This window comes from Anomaloglossus baeobatrachus, chromosome 1 (assembly GCF_048569485.1).
Source record: "Anomaloglossus baeobatrachus isolate aAnoBae1 chromosome 1, aAnoBae1.hap1, whole genome shotgun sequence".
NCBI lineage: Eukaryota > Metazoa > Chordata > Amphibia > Anura > Aromobatidae > Anomaloglossus > Anomaloglossus baeobatrachus.
In genome coordinates this window covers 661061106-661084880 of record NC_134353.1, presented here as the reverse complement: position 1 = coordinate 661084880, position 23775 = coordinate 661061106, and the positions used below count along the sequence as shown (strand labels likewise).

At 47.3% G+C, this 23775-nt stretch overlaps 1 protein-coding gene across 2 annotated transcripts in view; it reads right to left on the bottom strand.

Annotated features, from left to right (window-relative positions):
- Positions 1-1749: 1749 nt before the first annotated feature.
- The window catches only part of MED13L (mediator complex subunit 13L), a 209660-nt gene continuing 187634 nt past the window's right edge, over positions 1750-23775 (bottom strand). For both annotated transcript variants that reach the window (XM_075320005.1, XM_075320006.1), the window contains exons 24-31: positions 18243-18466; positions 17807-17949; positions 17569-17727; positions 15509-15679; positions 6745-6893; positions 5401-5562; positions 5076-5188; positions 1750-4961 (exon numbers count right to left, since the gene is read on the bottom strand). In XM_075320005.1, the coding sequence (XP_075176120.1) occupies positions 4829-4961; positions 5076-5188; positions 5401-5562; positions 6745-6893; positions 15509-15679; positions 17569-17727; positions 17807-17949; positions 18243-18466 (1254 nt within the window). In that variant the 3' untranslated portion in view covers positions 1750-4828. The remainder of the gene's footprint in view (positions 4962-5075; positions 5189-5400; positions 5563-6744; positions 6894-15508; positions 15680-17568; positions 17728-17806; positions 17950-18242; positions 18467-23775) is intronic.

Here is a 23775-nt window from a genome sequence, read left to right as displayed (position 1 = left end):
TTAACAAACACCCGACAAAAGTGGGGTGAGAAGGGAGCATGCTGGGGGCCCTAGTATGGGCCCTCTTTTCTTCCATCCGACATAGTCAGCAGCTGCTGCTGACTAAACAGTGGAGCTATGCGTGGATGTCTGACCTCCTTCGCACAAAGCAGAAAACTGGTGAGCCAGTGATCCCACTGGGGGTGTATAGCCAGAAGGGGAGGGGCCTTACACTTTTTAGTGTAATGCTTTGTGTGGCCTCCGGAGGCAGTACTATACACCCAATCGTCTGGGTCTCCCAATGGAGCGCCGAAGAAACAGTGCTTTACAAAAGCCTAAGATCACCATGCACAATGCCAAATATTGGCTGGAGTGGTGTCAAGTATGCCATCACTGCCAATTCAATAAATGGAAATGGTCCTTCTTAATTGATGAATCGCATTTCACTATCCCAAAGTCTTATGGACAAATAAATTCAAATTAAATCACCAGAGAATACAGCCTACTGGAAAGCACATACAATGTGCAAAATTTTGTGGAGGAGGGGGTAATGGTATAGGGCATTGTGCGCCCGGCTAGTACAACATCAATGTGACCACACAAAGGCTCTTCATTTGCGCACAAATTCTCACACACTAGAACATTATAGAATATCTTCCCCTAAACAGTTGAGACTTTAATAGCTGAAAAAGAGGGCCAACTTCTTACTGCAATCTATGTATGCATGTTGTAACAGGTTTACATTAGGTACAAGTGTTGATATGCACACCGCTGCCGAAATGCCATAGAGGGTCAGATTTTTGTTTTTTATGTTTACAAAAATGGGGGGGAAAAAACGACCATTTGTGGTCACTTTTACTACAACAGAGAAGCAGAGTTTAATAAAAAGTGACAATATAAATTGTTAAAGAGGACCAACCAGCAGGATTTTGCTATATGAAGTAAAGGCAGTGCCGTACAGGCACTAACATGCTGATTGCAGGCATACCTGTTATAGAAAGAGGTGATGCTTGGTTGATGAAATGCACTTTGACACAACATGGGTGGGCCTTTGTGGGTCGGGTCCTCTGCGTTTATTCCTCCGGCATCCTCTTGGCATGCCTTTCTTTATTTGAATATCGAGCTGACATTTCTGTTCGTGGCGTATGCGCATTGCCACAGTAATTCGGTCTTAATTAAAATGGCGCTAGAGTCTGCACATGCGCGAAGCATGATCTCTGGCGCCCTTATATTGACGATACTTCGGTGAAGATTATGAGAGGCATCAACGTGTGCACATTTTTTTTACATTTGCGCATCGATGACGCTCACAGTCTTGACCACAGTGTCTTCAATAAAATGGCGCCGGAGAGGACTACACCTAGGAGCAAACTTCGGTGCCATTTTAATGAAGACAGAATTACTGCGATAATGTGCACGAGCCGCCAACAGCAGCAATGGTGGCGTGATATTCAAATAAAGAAAAGGGGGCAAGCCAGGAGGACGCCGGAGGAGGAATCTAACGTCGAGGACACGACCCACAAAGGCCTGCCCCGTTGCACCCGTCAAAGAGCAGTGCTATGCTGCAACTTTGATTAAAGATATTTCATCAAAAAAACATCTGATCTTTCTACAATAGGTATGCCTGCATTCAGCATCTTACTGTCTCTATAGAACTGGCTTTAGTTCATATAGAAAAACCCTGGGAAGAGAAACAGCTTCCAGAATCTCCTCTAAAGCATTCAGACAGTACTGATCATTATGGTACAATAAAACAAGTCTCAAGTCTGATATCAATAAATCAATAATTTATTCATCTAAAAAAAGTGTGTAAAAGTATAGACCTTTTGTTCACAAGGTATATATGAAGCACATTTATATTGAAGAATCTTTAACTCTTAACTTCTGTATTTTTTTTCCATTGATTTTTTTTTGTTTGTTTGTTTTTTGTTTTTTTATCAAAGTCTTTCTGAATGTGAGGTACCAGAGGCAGGATTAAAATTTATTTTGGAACTCCAGATAAGTTTTCCTCCATTTCACGCGGTTTCTGGCAGGGCTTCATTTCCCATATTCAGGATTTTTTTTTTTTTGTTTTTTTTACGGCTATTTATAGATATTTGTAAATGTGTGTATATATATAATATTTATATTTATATATATTTATATATTTTATATATAAAATGGAAAAACACAGCCAGTAAATGCTTTAAAAATTAGTTCATTGAGAAATGTACAACTTTTACAATTTTTTTTAAAAAAGTGATATATATTTCTATATACAAATACATTATTCTTTAATCTTTGTCACAGATCAGATTTTTTTTTTCCTTCCAGAACTGGCAAAAACTTTACAAGTCTGAATTTCTCAGAAATTTAGAACATTTCCAATGAAAATTAGAATGGATGTCTGTTGATGTGCAAATGGCATCCTTAACTTGTTCTGTGTCATAGTTTAAATAAAACAGCCATTTACTTCTCCCGTCTCCATGCTAAAACCAAATACTTCATTAAATAGTAAATGATGATGAAAAGAAAAAAAAAAAAATAACACATAAATATCTAGAAAGGATATATGGATTTGACAAAAGAGCTGCCTGAATATTTCATGCTTTGTATTGGATTGCCACTGAGCTTAGGTCTTCTGAAGTATTATCTACAGTCTTCGGAGTAGACATGTGGATTGCTTTCATATGCACGGTACATGAAACCTCAGAGTATTGTGTCAGCTTCTCCATTAAGTAAGCCACTTCAGCTAGGATTTCAGTTTTGGCAAGTTGACCAGTTACAACTAAACTTGTAGGTTCACTTGTTCAATTCCCAGTGGTAGGGTTATTGTTCCACAGCATTTGCTTTAAGAGGACATTACTGTGTGGCACAACAATGGCAATTCAATGTGAACATTACGCTGCCATCACCGGGATATATATTAATACAGCTCGACGTCCATGATGTAGATCGTACATATCGAATCAGGGGGGAGAGCATTCTGATGAGGATTCTGATTGTAGCTTGGGACTAATACTGTATTATCTGAGAAGATGGGGAAGCTTCAAAATTTAAGATCTACAAGGCAAACTGAGGAAATGTTTAAAAAAAAAAAAAATCTAAAAACAAAAAACCTAAACTCCTCCAAAAACATTGTGTGACAACAAACCCCAGATAGACACCGGTGGGAGTGGACACCCTTTATGAAAAATTCTATGGCAATACACAACCACTTTTAGCGTCCTTTTAAGTAATAGCCTCAAAACTAATTTGAGCAATAGATGGCTCTTAATTACCATTGCGTTATGTGCAGGTGTATGGCTTGTGATAGTGATCAGGCACATGATATGTACATGTGCAAGGTTGACTATATCCATGATATGGTCATTTGCAAGGCTTGTGATAGCCATCAGGCTCATGATATGGGCATGTGTATGGCTTGTAATAGCCATCAGATACGTGATATGCAAATGTGGATGACTACCAATATCTATAAAGTACATGATATGGTCATTTCCATTTCTCGTAACAGCAATCAGAGGCTCATAATACGGACATGTATATGGCTAGTGATAGCCATAGGGTTCATGATATGGGAATTTGTATGGATGGTAATAGTGATCAGGTATGGAATATGGGTATTTATATGAACGGCTGTAGTGATCAGGTTTGGGATATGGGCATTTGTATGAGCTATGGATATTTGTATGGGCATTTGTATGGATGGTAATAAACATCAGGTATGAGATATGGGTATTTGCATGGATGATCATAGTGATAAGGTACGGACTATGTGCATTTCCATGGTTCGTAATAGTAATCAGGTATGAGCTATGGATATTTGTATGGGCTGTGGGCATTTGTATGCATGGTAATAGTGATAAGGTACAGACTATGTGCATTTGTATTGATGGTAATAGTAATCAGGTATGGGATATGGGTACTTGTATGGATGGTAATAGTCATCAAATATAAGATATGGGCATTTGCATGGATATAGTCATCAGATATGGAATATGGATATTGTTATTGCTGGTATAAGCCATAAGGGCATTTGATCTTCTACTATAGGGTGAACAAGGCCTGTGGAATGTATTTAACACCATTAGGAAAACATAGCTACCTGATTGTCGCTTCCACGGAGATCAGAAATAGATTCACTTCTGACACGGCATAAACACTGAGAATCTGATTATGTGGCCTTAGCTTTGGCTACCGCATATACAGAATAATCATATACTGAATTGGGAATACTGACAAGTTTGGCACAAAAAAATAACTTTTCCTACGGTCAGAAGGCTACCAGTGAACAAATTCAGCAAAAGGGGGTTGAATCAAAGTGAAGTTGAATATGTAACACCACAAGCAAAAAATGGTGACATTGCAGGCCTATAAGAGAAGAGCCGGCTGATTTAGTGGCATAGAAGTGCTTTGAGAAGCTGATACAATATCTGAGCTCAACACGGTGCTATAAAGACCTCTGCACCTGTACTGTATATACTGGTCATGGTTTCTGCAGTGCTGCACTGTGTGTTTCAATCTATTCTGCGTTATTAGTGAATATATCATTGTATTGTTCCTTATCAAAGCTGCAGACGGCTTTGATCTATTGCTGGAGGGACAGGCTCCTTTGAAGTTGACCGACTCCTACCATGTATTGTTTTGCAGGAATATATTTCCCTGACTTGCTTCCACCCATATATTTTTTTATGGTCAGAAGACTGAATTTGCTTGTATCATTATTACTTAGTGTATATTTTTGTGTTGCACAGAAACAAGTGTTCCAGATGAAGTGCATTTCCTCCATGCAACAGGTCCAACAGCAGACTTTAAACACGGCAATCACAGGGCACTCTGAATTTTGGTCAAGGCGGGATGAATGTGCTCAGAGAATGTCCATGACCATGTTATACATTTGTGTGAGCACCGTGAAGTGAACAGGTAGGCATGACGTTCGGTCCTGAGTAGCTGGGTTACACGTCAACCATGAGAGGGCATTGTACTGCTCAAGCACAAACCTAGACAAGTAGAAAAGGACATATTACTACAAATCCTACACATGTATATCAAGTACAAGTGTGCATACAGTAGGACCATCTTTCTGCTGTAACAGTACGGGAGGGCGCAGTTACCTTAGAACATCTGATGTGGTTTTGGAATCCAAAGGATGAGGAACACGTTGTGAAGTGCGCGCAGGTATGAGGTCATCATTTTGAGATATAGAAATATGATGATGTAGTGAAGCCTGTAATCAAATGGTCTAGTTATTTTCCAAAAACACAATAGATAAACATTTATACTGAGTCTTTACATTATATAATTATTGCTTAGAACATATATTACAGGCCTCTTTGTTTCTACAACATTTGAATGCATGGAAAGTATGTTTTTCTAAATCCTTAGGGCTCAAGGCCATTGATGAACAAACAAATTGGAAAGCAAAGGTGGCATCTTTACCTTTAAAAATAAGGGACATTGGTTTTGCGCTTGTGGGCACGATGACCAAAACCATTCAGGCAAGTTTTCAGCTTTGGCTGTGGAGACATAGTAACCAAGAGCCAAAGGTTGTTGCTTCAGTTCTTCTGGAGTCTCCCTAGAAAGGAGCCTTTCTCCTTGCCCCTAAAATAAAATTAAAATGACCATGAGTAAGCACAAAGATGGAAAACCACGCAATACAAAATCAGCCAACTGGCATGTGTAACTGATAGCAATCCTATTCTGAATAATTTCAGCACGACCAGCATAATCTCTTCATGCTGCACTGGTTTTATTTCTTTCTTCAGATAAGGACACCCCTCATTCTGTAGTAACCTGCTCATTTTGCATCCTGGTAGGTTCTTTACAGTATGCCAGCAGAAAGGACTAAAACTGGCCCTACACCATCAGTACCCAAGGTTCATATGTTCTAAATGGAGAAACAGGAAAGTAGATATCAGACACCTCACCTCACATGGTGGCTGTTTGAATTAAATTGTAACATACCCGTAAATATTAGTCAGGTAGTGCCACTAAAATTGCCAGTTTTAGCAAATATTAAAAGTGTTATCCACTGCCATTGTTATATCCAGTGATCCCGCTTCACTGTCCTCTCCTTTGGACAAGACAGACATCCAGAAGAAGTGAGAAAAGCTGCAGCTCTCATCCTTCAGATGTCAATTCCCTCCGAAGGAGGGGACAGTGCAGTGGTCGCTGATTGGTGGGGACCGTGTGACATTACCATGACAGTGAACAACCCTGGGAGAACTGGTATCGGAACAGCTACAACACTGCTGCCACAAGAGGCAAGAATTATTATTATACATGGGGGAACATACTGAGTGAGACAACCCCTCTAGTCTAATGTACATGGCCGGATGAGATCACTAACATAAGAACATTCGGAATAGCATACACTATTTTGCACATTCGTCGTCTTCCTGTGGGTAACACTACAGTACATTACCCACTATTTAATGCCCTGGGGTGACTTCTATAGTACTCACTGCTGTGCTGAGAAGAGGCCATATATGTAAGCACATTACTTCTCAAATTGGGAAATATCCAGCAAACCAAAGCCAACCAAATTACTTCTCAGTGAATAGCAATGGATCTCATACATTTTCAAGATATCTACACACAGATGTGTATATTGTCTAATGGATTTCAGCAAAAACAAAAGAATTAGTTCACGGAACCCTGGTCCAGTGGCCAGTTTTAGTAGTCCGTGCCTTCAAGACCTGCACTTCTTTTCACTTTATTGGTTACATTCTATACAGAATTTCTATAAATGCCAGTCTAGAGACATTTGTTTGGCCAACATACCCGACTATGTTGGAAGTGTGAGCCACCTCCAATGCCTGTTGGAGATCCCGGGGAGGAGTTTGGAGGAGAATGCAGATTCCCTTGGATTAAAATTCCCAAGTCATTTTCCATGTCAGGCATGTCCGGGAACGGCAGATCAAACATATCATCTGAAACCACAAAATTCACCAGATGTCAGAACAAAACATTCATGTAGATGGATGCTGCGCTGATCTATATACAAACTCCTCGGGTAAAGTTCCTACAAGGGTAGATGTAATAGCCCATGTACAAGGGTGCACAACCTGTAGCCCTCAATGCCGGGGTCTTGACTATAAACTACATTGGAGAAAACTGAATCCATTGTATATCTCCCTTTGTGGATAGCGAATGGGAGCGAAGATGTATATCCTCATCATACATGGGAATCCTAAAAATGTAATCTGTAGTTTTTACATATGTTAGGCTATGATGTTTTATTACGGCCCACGGGGCTGGTTCAATTTAATATTCTGTCCCCTGGCACCCCTTCCCACCCTTCCCCCCCCCCAACCAAAAAGAAAAAAAAAAAGCTGCGCACCCCTGACCCAGTAGAAACAAACTTCAAAATAAACTGGTATAAAATAACTAGTATCAACCATCAGTGTAATCGAGGCTACAAACTAATGGTAAACATAGGTTAATGGTCACCTCCTTGATGGGTACAATTAATAGCAGGAATGTCAAACAGAAAGGACCATTAACAGTTATGTACAACACTGGTGTGGAGTATAATGAAGTATTCACAAATGTTTAATGGCTAATTTAGCAAATTGCTCTGAAGGGCAAATGAAAAACAGTAGAAAAGAGAATTGCATTAACAGTTTATATAGGTCATGTTATATTGTGCAGTAATAATAACCGCAAACACGTGATTAATAGAAATTAACTTGATGACTATTAAACAGTGTGGCACTGCTAATCTTATTAGGGGGGCCTTAAAGGGAACCTGTCACCAGTTTTATGGCCTAGAAGCTGCGGCCACCACCAGTGCGCTCTTATATATACAGCATGTTAGAATGCGGTATATAAGAGCCCAGGCCGCTGTGAGAACAAACACCTTAAAATACTCACCTAAACCGGTCACTGCGGTGCTGGTTGGCCAACGCTGTTCTCCGGGACCGGCTCCTCCTCTCTCGGCCATCTTGCTCCTCCGTCTTCTGAAGTCTGTGTGCATGACACGTCCACGTCACACACACACACACACACACACACACACACACTCGCCGGCACCGAGGTCCTGCGCAGGCGCACTTTAATCTGCCCTGCTCAGGGCAGATCAAAGTATTGTAGTGCGCCCGTGCAGAACCTCAGTGCCGTCAGTACTGACAGCCGCCACTCACAGTTCTATTAGCAGTGACTGAAGCCACACAGACATGTCTCTATGACTGAAAGCTGCTGGCTGCTTGGAAGGATAAAGTACCGTATTTTTCGTTTTATAACACGCACCCCAAATTTGAAGTAAATTAAAATGAGGGCCCGTCTTATAATCCTAGTGCATGTTATATTAGCTCACCAGGGGTGAGCAACATTGGTGGAGCAGCTCAGGAAGGTCACAGGAGGCTGCGGGCTCAGAGGAATGGGTGTCGTAGCTCAGGAGGGTTGATAATGCTGCGGGCTCAGAGGAGGAGAGGGGGGGGGGGTCACAGCTCAAAAGGTTCAGTGTGCAGAGGATCTGCGATACTGGGGTCTCATGGAGTCTCACGGCAGAGACCGCCATTGATCTGCCGGCGGACTGCAGACTCCATTGAATCACCGGCCATTGACGAGATGGACTTTAAGAAAAAGGCCGAGGAGGTGGCACGTGCGCAGATTGGCCAACGTGGCCATTTTCTTGAAGTCCATCGCGTCAACCGCCGGCGATTGAAAGCAGTCCGCAGATCAATAGCGCCCGCCACCACGATACCCCATAAACCCACAGTATCGCTGACCCTCTGCTGCCGCACACTGACCCTCTTGAGCCGTGACACCCCCTCTTCTGAACTCGCCGGCAGATCAATGGCGCCCGCCGCCGTGACACCCCATGAGCCCGCAGTATCGCCAACCATCTACTGACACACACTGACCACCCTGAACAGCTCCACTTGCAATGACACCCCCTCTGAGCCCTCCGTATCGATGACACTAAGCTATATGCAGTTTGTAAAATGTACACCCATCCCCCCCCCAATCTGGGGGGTGAAAAGTCTGTCTTTCAAACAAGAAAATATGGTACACATTTTCATCTGGGAGCCAAACTTTCAGTACAATGGTCGGGCATCTTCCTAACACAATTTACATGTAGATTAACCCTATATCTCCAGGTTACTACTATCCAACCTAACATATTCCCTTAAAATAACACCTGTACATGGTAGCATAGCTGCTGCACCTAGAAGTTTCTTACAGAGTACGTGTAATAGAATTTTAGTCTTCTAATGTCTGACTTACTCCAATATTGATCTGACAATGCAATAATAATAATAGCTTGGATGATTGTAAAGCCCAAACAAAACAAAAAATCTAGAAAGTTACGGATAACTAGAGTTCATGTTTTTACAGACCGATTGTGCATGGAAAAGAAGGGAATTTTGTTACTTACCGTAAATTCCTTTTCTTCTAGCTCCAATTGGGAGACCCAGACGATTGGGTGTATAGCTAATGCCTCCGGAGGCCACACAAAGTATTACACTAAAAAGTGTAAGGCCCCTCCCCTTCTGCCTATACACCCCCCGTGGGATCACGGGCTGCTCAGTTTTAGTGCAAAAGCAAGAAGGAGGAAAGCCAATAACTGGTTAAACAAATTCAATCCGAAGGAACATCGGAGAACTGAAACCATTCAACATGAACAACATGTGTACCCGAACAAACCAAAAATCCCGAAGGAAACAGGGGCGGGTGCTGGGTCTCCCAATTGGAGCTAGAAGAAAAGGAATTTACGGTAAGTAACAAAATTCCCTTCTTCTTCGGCGCTCCATTGGGAGACCCAGACGATTGGGACGTCCAAAAGCAGTCCCTGGGTGGGTAAATTAATACCTCAAGTTTGGACTGTAAAAACAGCCCTTCCCTACATGGAGGCAACCGCCGCCTGCAGGACTCTTCTACTTAGGCTGGCATCCGCCTAAGCGTAGGCATGCACCTGATAACGCTTGGTGAAGGTGTGCAGACTCGCCCAGGTAGCCGCCTGGCACACCTGCTGAGCCGTAGCCTGGTGCCGTAATGCCCAGGACGCACCCACGGCTCTGGTAGAATGGGCCTTCAGCCCTGATGGAACCGGAAGCCCAGCAGAACGGTAGGCTTCAAGGATTGGTTCCTTGATCCATCGAGCCAGGGTGGATTTGGCAGCCTGCGACCCCTTGCGCTGACCAGTGACAAGGACAAAGAGTGCATCCGATCGGCGCAGGGGCGCCGTGCGGGAAATGTAGATTCTGAGTGCTCTTCACCAGATCCAACAATGCAAATCCATTTCATATCGATGAAATGGATAAGGACAAAAGGAAGGTAAGGAGATATCCTGATTGTGATGAAAAGGGGATACCACCTTAGGGAGAAACTCCGGAATCGGGCGCAGCACTACCTTGTCTTGGTGAAACACCAGGAAGGGAGCTTTGGATGACCGCGCTGCTAGCTCGGACACTCTCCGAAGAGACGTGACCGCTACCAGAAAGGCCACTTTCTGTGAAAGTCGAGAAAGTGAAACATCCCTCAGAGGCTCGAAGGGCGGCTTCTGGAGAGCAATTAGTACCCTGTTCAGATCCCATGGGTCTAACGGCCTCAGTACGGAGGGACAATGTGACAAACCCCCTGCAGGAACGTGCGTACCTGAGGAAGTCGTGCTAGGCGCTTCTGAAAGAATACAGACAGCGCTGGAACTTGTCCTTTAAGGGAGCCGAGCAACAAACCTGTTTCCCAACCAGATTGCAGGAAGGAAAGAAAAGTAGGCAATGCAAATGGCCAGGGAGACACTCCCTGAGCAGAGCCCTAAGGTAAGAATATCTTCCACGTCCAGTGGTAGATCTTGGCAGACGTCGGCTTCCTAGCCCGTCACATGGTGGCAATGACGTCATGAGATAATCCTGAAGACGCTAGGATCCAGGACTCAATGGCCACCCAGTCAGGTTCAGGGCCGTAGGATTCAGATGGAAAACGGCCCTTGGGACAGTAAGTTTGGCCGGTCTGGTAGTGCCCACGGCTGGCCGACCGTGAGATGCCACAGATCCGGGTACCACGACCTCCTCTGCCAGTCTGGGGCGACGAGGATGGCGCGGCGGCAATCGGAGCTGATCTTGCGTAGCACTCTGGGCAACAGTGCCAGAGGGGGAAACACATAGGGTAGCTGGAACTGCGACCCATCCTGAACTAAGGCGCCTGCCGCCAGAGCTCGTTGATCGTAAGACCACACCATGAAACTCGTGACCTTGGTGTTGTGCCTAGACGCCATTAGGTCGACGTCCGGCCTCCCCCGAAGGCCCCAGATTTCCTGAAACACGTCCGGGTGCAGAGACCATTCCCCTGCGTCCATACCCTGGCGACTGAGGAAGTCTGCTTCCCAGTTTTCTACGCCCGGGATGTGAACTGCGGATATGGTGGATGCTCTGTCTTCCACCCACATCAGAGTCCGCCGGACTTCTTGGGAGGCTTGCCGACTGCGTATTCTGCCTTAGTGGTTGATGTATGCTACCGCTGTGGAGTTGTCCGACTGAACTCGGATCTGTTTGCATTCCAGCCACTGCTGGAAGGCTTGCAGGGCAAGATACACTGCTTAGATTTCCAGAACATTGATCTGAAGGGTGGACTCCTGCTGAGTCCACGTACCCTGAGCCCTGTGGTGGAGAAAGACTATTCTCCACCATGACAGACTCACGTCTGTCGTGACCACCGTCCAGGATGGGGGTAGGAAGGACCTTCCTTTTGACAATGAGGTGGGAAGAAGTCCCCACTGAAGAGAGTCCTTGACCGTCTGAGAAAGGGAGACGTTCCTGTCTAGGAACGTCGACTTCCCATCGCTTTGGCGGAGAATGTCCCATTGAAGTGGACGCAGATGAAACTGCGCGAAAGGGACTGCCTCCATTGCTGCTACCATCTTCGCTAGGAAGTGCATGAGGCGTCTTAAGGGGTGTGACTGGCCTTGAAGGAGAGACTGCACCCCCGTCTGTAGTGAACGCTGTTTGTCCAGCGGAAGCTTCACTATCGCTGAGAGAGTATAAAACTCTATGCCAAGATATGTCAGTGATTGGGTCGGTGTCAGATTTAACTTTGAAAAGTTGATGATCCACCCGAAACTCTGGAGAGTCTCCAGCGCAACGTTCAGGCTGCGTTGGCATGCCTCTTGAGAGGGTGCCTTGACAAGTAGATCGTCCAAGTAAGGGATCACAGAGTGACCCTGAGAGTGCAGGACTGCTACCACTGCTGCCATGACCTTGGTGAAAACCCGTGGGGCTGTCGCCAGACCTAAGGGCAGGTCTACGAACTGAAGATGCTCGTCTTCTATAACGAATCGCAGCAAACGCTGGTGCTCTGGAGCAATCGGCACGTGGAGATAAGCATCCTGATGTCTCTTGATGCTAGGAAATCTCCTTGAGACCTTGAGGCAATGACGGAGCGGAGGGATTCCATCCGGAACCGCCTGGTTTACACTGCTTTTTGAGCAGTTTTAGGTCTAGAACGGAACGGAAGAGCCGTCCTTTTTTGGCACCACAACCAGATTGGAGTAAAAACCGTGACCTTGTTCCTGAAGAGGAACAGGGATTATCACTCCTTCTGCCTGCAGAAGAGCATCGGCTCGGTCGAGAGGTGGGGAAGTTCTGAAGAATCGAGCCGGAGGACGAGAACAAAACTCTATCCTGTACACGTGAGACAAAATGTCTCTCACCCACCGGTCTTTGACCTGTGGCAGCTAAATGCCGCCAAAGCGGGAGAGTCTGCCACCGACCGCGGATGCGGAGAGAGAGGGCTGAAAGTCATGAGGAAACCGCCTTAGTAGCGGTTCCTCCGGCTGCCTTCTTTGGGCGTGATTGAGCCCGCCAGGAGTCTGAGCCCCTCTGAGCCTTTTGAGTCCTTTTGGACTAGGAAAATTGGGACCAGCCCGAGCCTGGAAAGGACCGAAACGTCGACTGTCCTTCCTTGGGTTTTGTTTGATCTGGGCTGGTGTAAGGAAGAATCCTTACCCTTGGCCTGTTTAATGATTTCATCCAATCGCTCAGCCAACAGTCTGTCACCAGATAATGGCAAACTGGTTAAGCCCTTTTTGGAAGCAGGAGCTGCCTTCCATTCCCTTAACCCCAAGGGTCTGCGCAAAATCACGGAGTTGGCGTACGCCACCGGCGTACGGCTCGTAGAGTCCAGGACAGCATGAATAGCGTAAGTCGCAATGCATGCGAGGTTAAGGACGCCACCTGCGGCACAGATGTACGTGTGACAGTGTCTATCTGCGCAAGACCAGCTGAAATAGCTTGGAGTGCCCATACGGCTGCGAATGCCGGAGCAAACGACACGCCGATAGCTTCACAGACAGATTTCAACCAGAGGTCCATCTGTCTGTCAATGGCATCTTTAAGTGAAGTCCCATCTTCCACTGCAACTATGGAGGATGGCGCGGCGGAGAAAAGCTTGTCTGGATAAGCGTAGTGTTTCTGGACTGCTCCTCTGAGTCAGAGAGGCCCAAAAAGTACTGAATTTACGCTTGGGATACCTGAAATGGAATTTCTCCTGCTGAAGCTGCCTCCTCCACTGGAGGGGCTGAGGGAGAAATATCCACCAGTGTATTGATGGGCGCTATGAGATCATTCACCATGGCGTCCCATTAGGAGCATCCAGAATGAAAGCGGTCTCAGGATCAGAAACCTGATCAGCTACCTCATCATACAGAGAATCCTCTCGCTGAGACCCTGACCAGTGTGTGAAGTCGAGGGTCTCTCCCAGCGAGCTCGCTTAGGCTGTCTGGGACTGTCGTCCGTGTCAGAGCCTTCAGTCTGGGATGTATGGGACCCCCTTGGAGCACGGATTAGTTCCAACTGAGGGAGACCGGGGAGCCTTGATTCAACAATGCCCATGGTCTGAGTCACCGCCCTGGACTGCAAAGTTGCTAGAATTTTGTTCATAGTCCAAGACATTTTATCAGCAAAAAAAAAAAAAAAAAAAACTGCAAACTCTGTCCTGGACAGTTTCACAGGTGGCCCTCTCTGGGCCACCACTAGCAGAGACTCTACCCATTAGGGGTTAGTGGAACCTGCCGGTAAAACAGCCTCACGTGCGGTACAGACAGCATAGAAAGCCTGTGCCTTGGCCCCCTTGCTCTATGCTGACGACATGCTGTTGTCTCCTCAGAGCTATCTAGGGGTATATCGCCAAGAAGCGACCGTACAGCCACAAGTCTCAGCCGCGCCGCAGCCTCCAGCGCGGCAGTTTCCCACAGATAAACTCACTCAGCTAAGCTGCAGTGAGTATAGTCCAAGCGCGCAGCGCTGTTGTCCTCGGCGCACTAACACGCCCAGCAATGCTGGCGTGTGTCTGTGTATGGTCTTGCAAATATAAGTACAAGGATAAAGTACACAAAAAAACACTGTGGCAATAGTGGGGTCAGCACCAAGGTGCTGCTTACCGCCCGCATAAGCGGGTAAGTGGTCGCCAGAATCCCTTTGCTGGGTCTCCCAGAGCCTGTGTCCGTTCTCCAGCTTAGATTGCCTGCAGGAATGGCTGCCGGCGTCCTGTGAAGAGGGGCGGGCCGTGGGCGTGCCCCAGACAAGAGCGGGAAACTGGCGTCCCCCTGTGCCCAGTGAGAGGGCTGGAGTATGTAAATAAGACTCCAGCCCTCGGCGCTGATCATTGTACAGCGTCTCGCCCCTTCCCTGACTGGCAGGGTTGGGGGCGGGAACGAAACGTAACTAGGCCGCAAAAGCCGGGGACTAGATTAATAAGCGCTGCCGTCGTAAAAGCACGGCAGCGCGAAAGTCCCCGGCGCACCACAAGTCTCAGCCGCGCCGCAGCTTCAGCAGCGGCTGGCGCGGTAGTTCCCGACACATAAACTCACTCAGCTAAGCTGCAGTGAGTAAAGCCCAAGCGCGCAGCGCTACTGTCCCCGGCGCACTAACACACCCAGCAACGCTGGAGTGTGTCTGTGCATAGACTGTACGGGGACACAGAGTACCTTAACGTTGCAGGGCCTGTCCCTGACGATACTCCGCTCCATTCCAGCAGGATCTCCGGGTCTGTGGATGGAGCCCGGCCTCAGAGCCTGGAGGCCGGTAAGATCCCACTTCACCAGAGCCCTCAGGGGGATGGGGAAGGAAAGCAGCATGTGGGCTCCAGCCTCCGTACCCGCAATGGGTACCTCAACCTTAACAAACACCGCCGACAAGAGTGGGGTGAGAAGGGAGCATGCTGGGGGCCCTAGTATGGGCCCTCTTTTCTTCCATCCGACATAGTCAGCAGCTGCTGCTGACTAAAACAGTGGAGCTATGCGTGGATGTCTGACCTCCTTCGCACAAAGCTTGAAAACTGAGCAGCCCGTGATCCCACGGGGGGTGTATAGGCAGAAGGGGAGGGGCCTTACACTTTTTAGTGTAATACTTTGTGTGGCCTCCGGAGGCAGTAGCTATACACCCAATCGTCTGGGTCTCCCAATGGAGCGCCGAAGAAAACAGTTTAATAGTTACAAACTAGCATACAACTCAAATACCTGTCACTGCTTGCCGGACTTGTGCTCGGGTGCATGAAACACAAGAAGGGTGTAACTAAGTAGTCTACAGGTTGTGTCACAAATACTTACCATTATTAAAACCATCTTCATGTGGATAATGACTAGGAGCAACCTGGACTGTAGCTGAAGTTGGAAACACTAAGATGTGGGTGCAAGATGCGTCTTGTGGGGTGCTGAGCTGAGACGTCTGCAGATTCAAGGCTGTGCTGCGACCAAAGACAGATCCCATGGTAACTGCATCTGTGGTGGAAATGCATTAGAATTAGGCTGAATGTCGCAAGCAATGTATGACTAAAGTAGAACAATGTACACCAAAATATCTATTAGCAAGTCTATGTACTGCAAACTAAAAGGTCTTCCTTTTTACATAAATTACTAATACATATAACAGTCATAAATGAAAAGGGTTGAGAAAATTAAGTATTCCTCCCAGAAATGTATTGCAATTACACGTTTTGTTGCAGATGTTCATTTCCTTTGTGTGTATTGGAACACAAAAAAAAAAAAAAAAACCTGAGGAAAAAGGCAAATTGGAAATAATTACACACAACTCCAACAATAGGCATCCTCAACTTTATATTTGGTTGCATGCCCATTGGAATAAATAACTGCAATCTTTCGCTTCCCATAATCAACAGGTTTCTTTCACCTCTTCTGGCATTTTGGACCACTCTTCTTTTGCAAACTGCTCCAAGTCTCTCATATTTGAAGGGTGTCTTCTCCCAACAGCAATTTTAAGATGTCTCCAGCACTTTGTTTCCATCCATTTCTGGGGGCTTCTTGAAGTATGTTTGGGGTCATTGCCCTGCTAGAAGATCCAAGACCTCAGACACAAATTCAGCTCCTTAGGTAATCTTCAGATTTCATGATGCCTTGCACACAGTCAAGGTGCCCAGTGCCAGAGGCAGGAAAACCATCTCAAAACATCTTTGAAGATTTTAGATAACAATAGAATTATGCAATTTACCAAAAAGCTCTATCTTGGTCTCATCTGTCCACAAGATGCTTTCCCAGAAGGATTTTGATTTACATACATTTTGGCAAACTGCAGTCTACCTTTTTTTTATGTCTGTGTCAGCAGTGGGGTACTCACGGGTCTCCTGCCATAGCGTTTCATTTCATTCACATGTTGATAGTTTGCACTGACAATGATGCACCCTGAGCCTGCAGGACAGGTTGAATATCTTTGGAACTTTGTTGGGGTTGTATGTTCACCATCGAGACTATCCTGCGTTGCAACCTTTCATCAATTTTTCTCGGCTATCCACACCCAGGGAGATTAGCTACAGTACCATGGGTTGTAAGCGTCTTGATTATGTTGGGCACCGTGAACATAAAGATCTCCAGAGATGGACTTGTAACCTTGACATTGTCGATATTTTTTCAACAATTTTGGCTCTCAAGTCCTCAATTTTCTTCATCTCTTTCTGTTCTCCATGCCTAGTGTGGCACACACAAACACAATGAAAAGCTTGAGTCACCTTCTCCTTTTATATGGTTTCAGGTGTGATTTTCATATTGCCCACACCGGTTACTTGCGACAGGTGAGTTTGAATGAGCATCACGTGCTTGAAACAAAGTTTGTTTACTTACAATTTTGGAAAGGTGCCAATTTTTGTCTGGCCATTTTTTTTTTGCAGTGAAATTATGTCCAATTTAACTTTTTTTTAACTCTTATTTTGTGTTGTTCCAATACAGACAAAAAAAAACAAAACCAAACATGTGTATGACAAAACATGTCTAAATCCAATAATTTTCTAGGAGAGATTACGCATTTTCTAGAACAATTTCAGGGGTACCAACTTTCAGCCATGACTATAAAAACACACACACACACACACACACACACACACACACACACACACACACACACACACACACACACACACGCTGGAGGAGGTAGCAGTCAAATTGGGAGCTTATTTTGACAAATTGTTAAAAAAAATAAATAATGGCAGTAAAAAAATTCGATATGAGCTTTGTGAAAAGGAAATTTTGCTAAAGATGCACGAGACCGAGGATTTACAGACGTTTGTATTCAGAGAGGTTTGTATTGTTCGTATTTATAGGAAGAAATAAAAAAAAATAAGTGAGGGGAATGATGGAGAATACAAAACCGTGACATTTACCTGGCATCACATTGAAAGATCCTTGTGGCTCCATTGCTACAAGGCAGGCACTCAGAATAGATGGCGAGTCTGCGGCAGATATACCACACATCCTACATGCCTCTTTTAGCTGACGGCTAATATTCTGTAGTGAGCATTCTCCCAGCAAAATACTCCAGTCTGCAATACACATTGAAAGTATTAAAATGAAATCGTATATGACGTTTTACAACACACGACATTACATTGAACCATGTACCTTTTAGCTCGCCATGCCCCAGTCTTCCGAGGCGACCAATTACAACTCTCCAGGGCAAAGAGGTCATCTGCAATAGTCCCACACACCACTCCCACAATTTTTGCAATCCAATTTTCCGTGCTGAAACTTTGCTTCTTCGGAACCTAAGAAAGTAGAGACAATAGCTATACCATCAAATCCCCCACAGTAACAAGGATGTAAAAGCTGAAGTCCTAGATTGTAGACTTTTTACCAGCACAGGTATCTGAGCCAGATATGTAAAGTTCTTTTTGATTAATTGAATTAATTATTTTGATAAATGAAGAATTTTAAACTAAATAGCTGTAAAATGTGTCATAAGCAGGCATGTAACCCAGTATAGTGCTTACATATACTGCCAACGTTCATTAAATCAATACAACTACACACACCTGGAAGGCAATGACCAGTTTCTTACCTATTGGGCACATGGATATTGACTACGCAGGTCTCCAGTAGCTCTCCCTGTAAGTCAGTGCAAGAAGCCAGGAGCCAGCGTTGGTCGTGGGACAAGCAATATCCTACAAATAATACGTTGTACTTCTGCCCAGCCTCTCCAAAGGTTTCTCCCTGTTCTGTCTGCTTGTCTTTTGTGGGGGCAAGCAGAAATGGTGGCGAGTACAGTTGTCCTGGGATTGGATGCTGTAGAAATTAAAATGACGATAAGAACATTTTAAAGAAGGGAATTTTGTTTACTTACCGTAAATTCCTTTTCTTCTAGCTCCTATTGGGAGACCCAGACAATTGGGTGTATAGCTTCTGCCTCTGGAGGCCACACAAAGTAATTACACTTTAAAAAGTGTAACCCCTCCCCTCTGCTATACACCCTCCCGTGCATCACGGGCCCCTCAGTTTTGGTGCCAAAGCAGGAAGGAGGAAACCTATAAATTGGTCTAAGGTAAATTCAATCCGAAGGATGTTCGGAGAACTGAACCATTAACCAAAAGAACAATTGAACATGAACAACATGTGTACACAAAAGAACAACCAGCCCGAAGGGAACAGGGGCGGGTGCTGGGTCTCCCAATAGGAGCTAGAAGAAAAGGAATTTACGGTAAGTAAACAAAATTCCCTTCTTCTTTGTCGCTCCATTGGGAGACCCAGACAATTGGGATGTCCAAAAGCAATCCCTGGGTGGGTAACAGAATACCTCGATAAAAAGAGCCGGAACCGGCCCCCTTTTACAGGTGGGCAATTGCCGCCTGAAGGACTCGCCTACCTAGGCTAGCCTCTGCCGAAGCATAGGCATGCACCTGATAGTGTTTTGTGAAGGTGTGCAGACTCGACCAGGTAGCCGCCTGACACACCTGCTGAGCTGTAGCCTGGTGCCGCAAAGCCCAGGACGCGCCTACGGCCCTGGTAGAATGGGCTTTTAGCCCTGAAGGAATCTGAAGCCCCGATGAACGGTAGGCTTCAAGAATCGGTTCCTTGATCCACCTAGCCAAGGTTGACTTGGAAGCCTGAGACCCCTTACGCTGGCCAGCGACAAGGACAAAGAGCGCATCCGAACGGCGCAGGGGCGCCGTGCGAGAAATGTAGATTCTGAGTGCTCTCACGAGGTCTAACAAGTGCAAATCCTTTTCACATTGGTGAACTGGATGAGGGCAAAAAGAAGGCAAGGAGATATCCTGATTGAGATGAAAAGGGGATACCACCTTGGGGAGAAATTCCGGGACCGGACGCAGGACCACCTTATCCTGGTGAAAGACCAGGAAGGGGACTTTGCATGACAGCGCTGCTAGCTCAGACACTCTCCTAAGTGAAGTGACTGCCACTAGGAAGGCCACTTTCTGTGAAAGGCGAGATAGAGACATCTCCCGCATCGGCTCGAAAGGTGGCTTCTGGAGAGCCGTCAGCACCTTGTTAAGATCCCAGGGTTCTAGCGGACGCTTGTAAGGTGGGACTATGTGGCAAACTCCCTGCAGGAACGTGCGGACCTGCGAGAGTCTGGCTAGACGCTTTTGAAAAAACACTGAAAGCGCCGACACTTGTCCCTTGAGAGAGCCGAGAGACAAGCCCTTGTCCAATCCTGATTGAAGAAAGGAAAGAAAAGTGGGCAATGCAAACGGCCAGGGAGCAAAACCCCGATCCGAGCACCAGGCTAAGAAGATCCTCCAAGTCCTGTGGTAGATCTTGGCGGACGTTGATTTCCTGGCCTGTCTCATGGTGGCAATGACATCTTGAGATAACCCTGATGACGCTAGGAGCCAAGACTCAATGGCCACACAGTCAGGTTGAGGGCCGCAGAATTCAGATGGAAAAATGGCCCTTGAGACAGCAAGTCTGGTCGGTCTGGGAGTGCCCACGGTTGCCCCACCGTGAGGTGCCACAGATCCGGGTACCACGACCTCCTCGGCCAGTCTGGAGCGACGAGGATGGCGCGGCTGCAGTCGGACCTGATCTTGCGTAACACTCTGGGCAGTAGTGCCAGAGGGGGAAATACATAGGGTAGGCGAAACTGCGACCAGTCCTGAACTAACGCATCTGCCGCCAGCGCCCTGTGATCCCGAGACCGTGCCATGAATGCCGGGACTTTGTTGTTGTGCCGAGACGCCATTAGATCGACGTCCGGCGTTGCCAGCGGCAACAGATCTCTTGAAACACATCCGGGTGAAGAGACCATTCCCCTGCGTCCATGCCCTGGCGACTGAGAAAGTCTGCTTCCCAGTTTTCTACGCCCGGGATGTGAACTGCGGAGATGGTGGAGGCTGTGGCTTCCGCCCACAGCAGAATCCGCCGAACTTCTTGGAATCCTTGACGACTGCGTGTGCCGCCCTGGTGGTTGATGTATGCGACCGCCGTGGCGTTGTCTGATCGTATTCGGATCTGTCTGCCCTCCAGCCACCGCTGGAATGCCTGTAGGGCTAGATACACTGCCCTTATCTCCAGAACATTGATCTGCAGGGAGGACTCCGTCGGAGTCCAGGTTCCCTGAGCCCTGTGGTGGAGGAAGACCGCTCCCCACCCTGACAGGCTCGCGTCTGTCGTGACCACAGCCCAGGATGGGGGCAGGAAGGATTTTCCGTCCAACAAAGAAGTGGGAAGAAGCCACCACTGAAGGGAGGTATTGGCTGCTCTTGACAGGGAAACGTTCCTGTCGAGGGACGTCGACCTCTTGTCCCATTTGCGGAGAATGTCCCACTGAAGTGGACGCAGATGAAACTGCGCAAAGGGAACTGCTTCCATTGCTGCCACCATCTTCCCTAGGAAGTGCATAAGGCGTCTCAACGAGTGAGACTGACCCCGAAGAAGAGATTGGACCCCTGTCTGTAGTGAACGCTGTTTGTCAGCGATAGTGAATCTTCCGCTGGACAGAGTATGAAACTCCATCCCGAGGTAAGTCAGGGATTGGGTCGGTGTCAATTTTGACTTTGGGAAATTGATGATCCACCCGAACCTCTGGAGAGTCTCCAGGGCAATGGTCAGGCTGTGCTGGCAAGCCACCCAGGAGGGTGCCTTGACTAGGAGATCATCTAAGTAAGGGATCACCGAGTGGCCCTGAGAGTGTAGGACCGCCACCACTGTTGCCATAATCTTGGTGAAGACCCGTGGGGCTGTCGCCAAGCCGAAAGGCAGTGCCACGAACTGAAGGTGTTCGTCCCCAATGGCGAAACGCAAGAAGCGTTGATGTTCGGGTGCGATCGGCACATGGAGATAAGCATCCTTGATGTCTATTGATGCTAGGAAGTCTCCTTGTGACATTGAGGCGATGACCGAGCGGAGAGATTCCATCCGAAACCTCCTGGTGCTGACATGCTTGTTGAGCAGTTTGAGGTCTAGAACGGGACGGAAAGATCCGTCCTTTTTTGGCACCACGAACAAGTTGGAGTAGAAGCCGTGACCATGGTCCTGAGGGGGAACGGGAATCACCACTCCTTCTGCCTTCAGAGCATTCACCGCCTGAAAAAGTGCAGCGGCTCGCTCTGGGGGCGGAGATGTTGTGAAGAAACGAGTTGGAGGACGAGAGCTGAACTCTATCCTGTAACCGTGAGACAGAATGTCTCTCACCCATCGGTCTTGGACATGTGGCCACCAGGCGTCGCAAAAGCGGGAGAGCCTGCCACCGACCGAGGATGCGGTTTGGGGAGGCCGAGAGTCATGAAGAGGCCGCCTTGGTGGCGGTGCCTCCGGCGGTCTTTTTAGGCCGTGACTTAGACCGCCATGCAGAAGGGTTCCTCTGGCCCTTCTCCGACCTGTTTGACGTGGAGGAATGTGGCTTGGCCGAGGGTCGAAAAGGACTGAAACCTCGATTGAAACTTTCGCTGTTGAGGTTTGTTTTGTTTAGACTGGGGTAAGGACGAGTCCTTTCCCTTGGATTGTTTAATAATTTCGTCCAATTGCTCGCCAAACAAACGGTCGCCAGAAAATGGCAAACCGGTTAAGAATTTCTTGGAGGCAGAGTCTGCCTTCCATTCACGTAGCCACATGGCTCTGCGGACTGCCTCCGAATTGGCGGATGCTACCGCTGAACGGCTCACCGAGTCCAGGACGGCGTTCATGGCGTAGGACGAAAAAGCCGACGCCTGAGAAGTCAGAGACACAACCTGCGGAGTAGCGGTGCGTGTGACCGCAGTAATCTCAGACAGACAAGCTGAGATAGCTTGGAGCGCCCACACTGCCGCGAATGCCGGAGCAAAATATGCTCCTATGGCTTCATAGATGGATTTCATCATGAGCTCTATCTGCCTGTCAGTGGCATCCTTGAGCGATGAGCCATCTGCCACTGAAACCACAGATCTGGCCGCCAGCCTAGAGACTGGAGGATCCACTTTTGGACAATGAGCCCAACCCTTCACTACTTCCGGGGGGAAGGGATAACGTGTGTCATTAAGGCGCTTAGTAAAACGCTTGTCCGGGTATGCTCTGTGCTTCTGGACAGCATCCCTGAAATTAGAGTGATCGACAAAGGCACTCCGTGGACGTTTGGGAAACCTAAACTGGTGTTTCTCCTGCTGTGAAACCGCCTCCTCCACAGTTGGAGTTGGAGGAGAAATTTCTAGCACCTGGTTGATGGACGCTATAAGGTCATTTACTATGGCGTCCCCTTCAGGTGTATCTAGATTGAGAGCACCGTCAGGGTCTGAGCCCTGAGCTGCGCCTTCCTCTTCATCCTCTAGAGAGTCCTCATGCTGAGACCCTGAGCAGCGTGATGAAGTGGAGGAAGGTCCCCAGCGAGCCCGCTTCACCGGTCTGGGACTGCGGTCCGAGTCGGAGTCCTCACCGTGGGACCTATGTGTCACCTCAGGAGCAGATTGCTGCGCCAACTGAGGGGGACCTGGGGACGAATAACGCACAGTGCCCTGCATCTGTGTTGTTGGTCTGGACTGCAAGGCTTCTAGTATCTTAGAAGACCATTTGTCCATAGACTGAGCCATGGACTGTGAAAGCGACTCAGACAGTTTGTCAGCCAAAACTGCAAACTCTGTCCCTGTCACCTGGACAGTGGGAACCGGTGCCTCTACCTGAGCCGGGGGTCCCACCAGTGCCTGAGGCTCCGGCTGAGTGAGTGTCACAGGGGCCGAGCATTGCACACAATGAGGGTAGGTGGAACCTGCAGGTAGTATAGCCGCACATGAGGTACAGGTTGCAAAATAAGCCTGTGCCTTGGTACCCTTGCTCTTTGCGGACGACATGTTGTTGTCCTCCAAGAGATAAGTAAGGGATCACCGTGATCACTGAGGGATATATATAGCCCCAAGTTAACAGTACAGCCGAACCAGCATATGTATAAAGATATATATATACAGTTCGGCACTCTGGGGGGTCCAGCACCGGCAGACCGGTGTGGCTTACCAACCGCTCTGTGTGGCCACCAGATTCCCTGCCCCGGGTTTCCCTCAGCTGCAGCCAGAAGTTCTCCACCGCAGAATGTGCTGAAAAAATGGCTGACGGCGTTCTCAGAGGAGGAGGGAGGTGTGGGCGTAGTCACAAAAGTGCGGGAATCTGGTGCC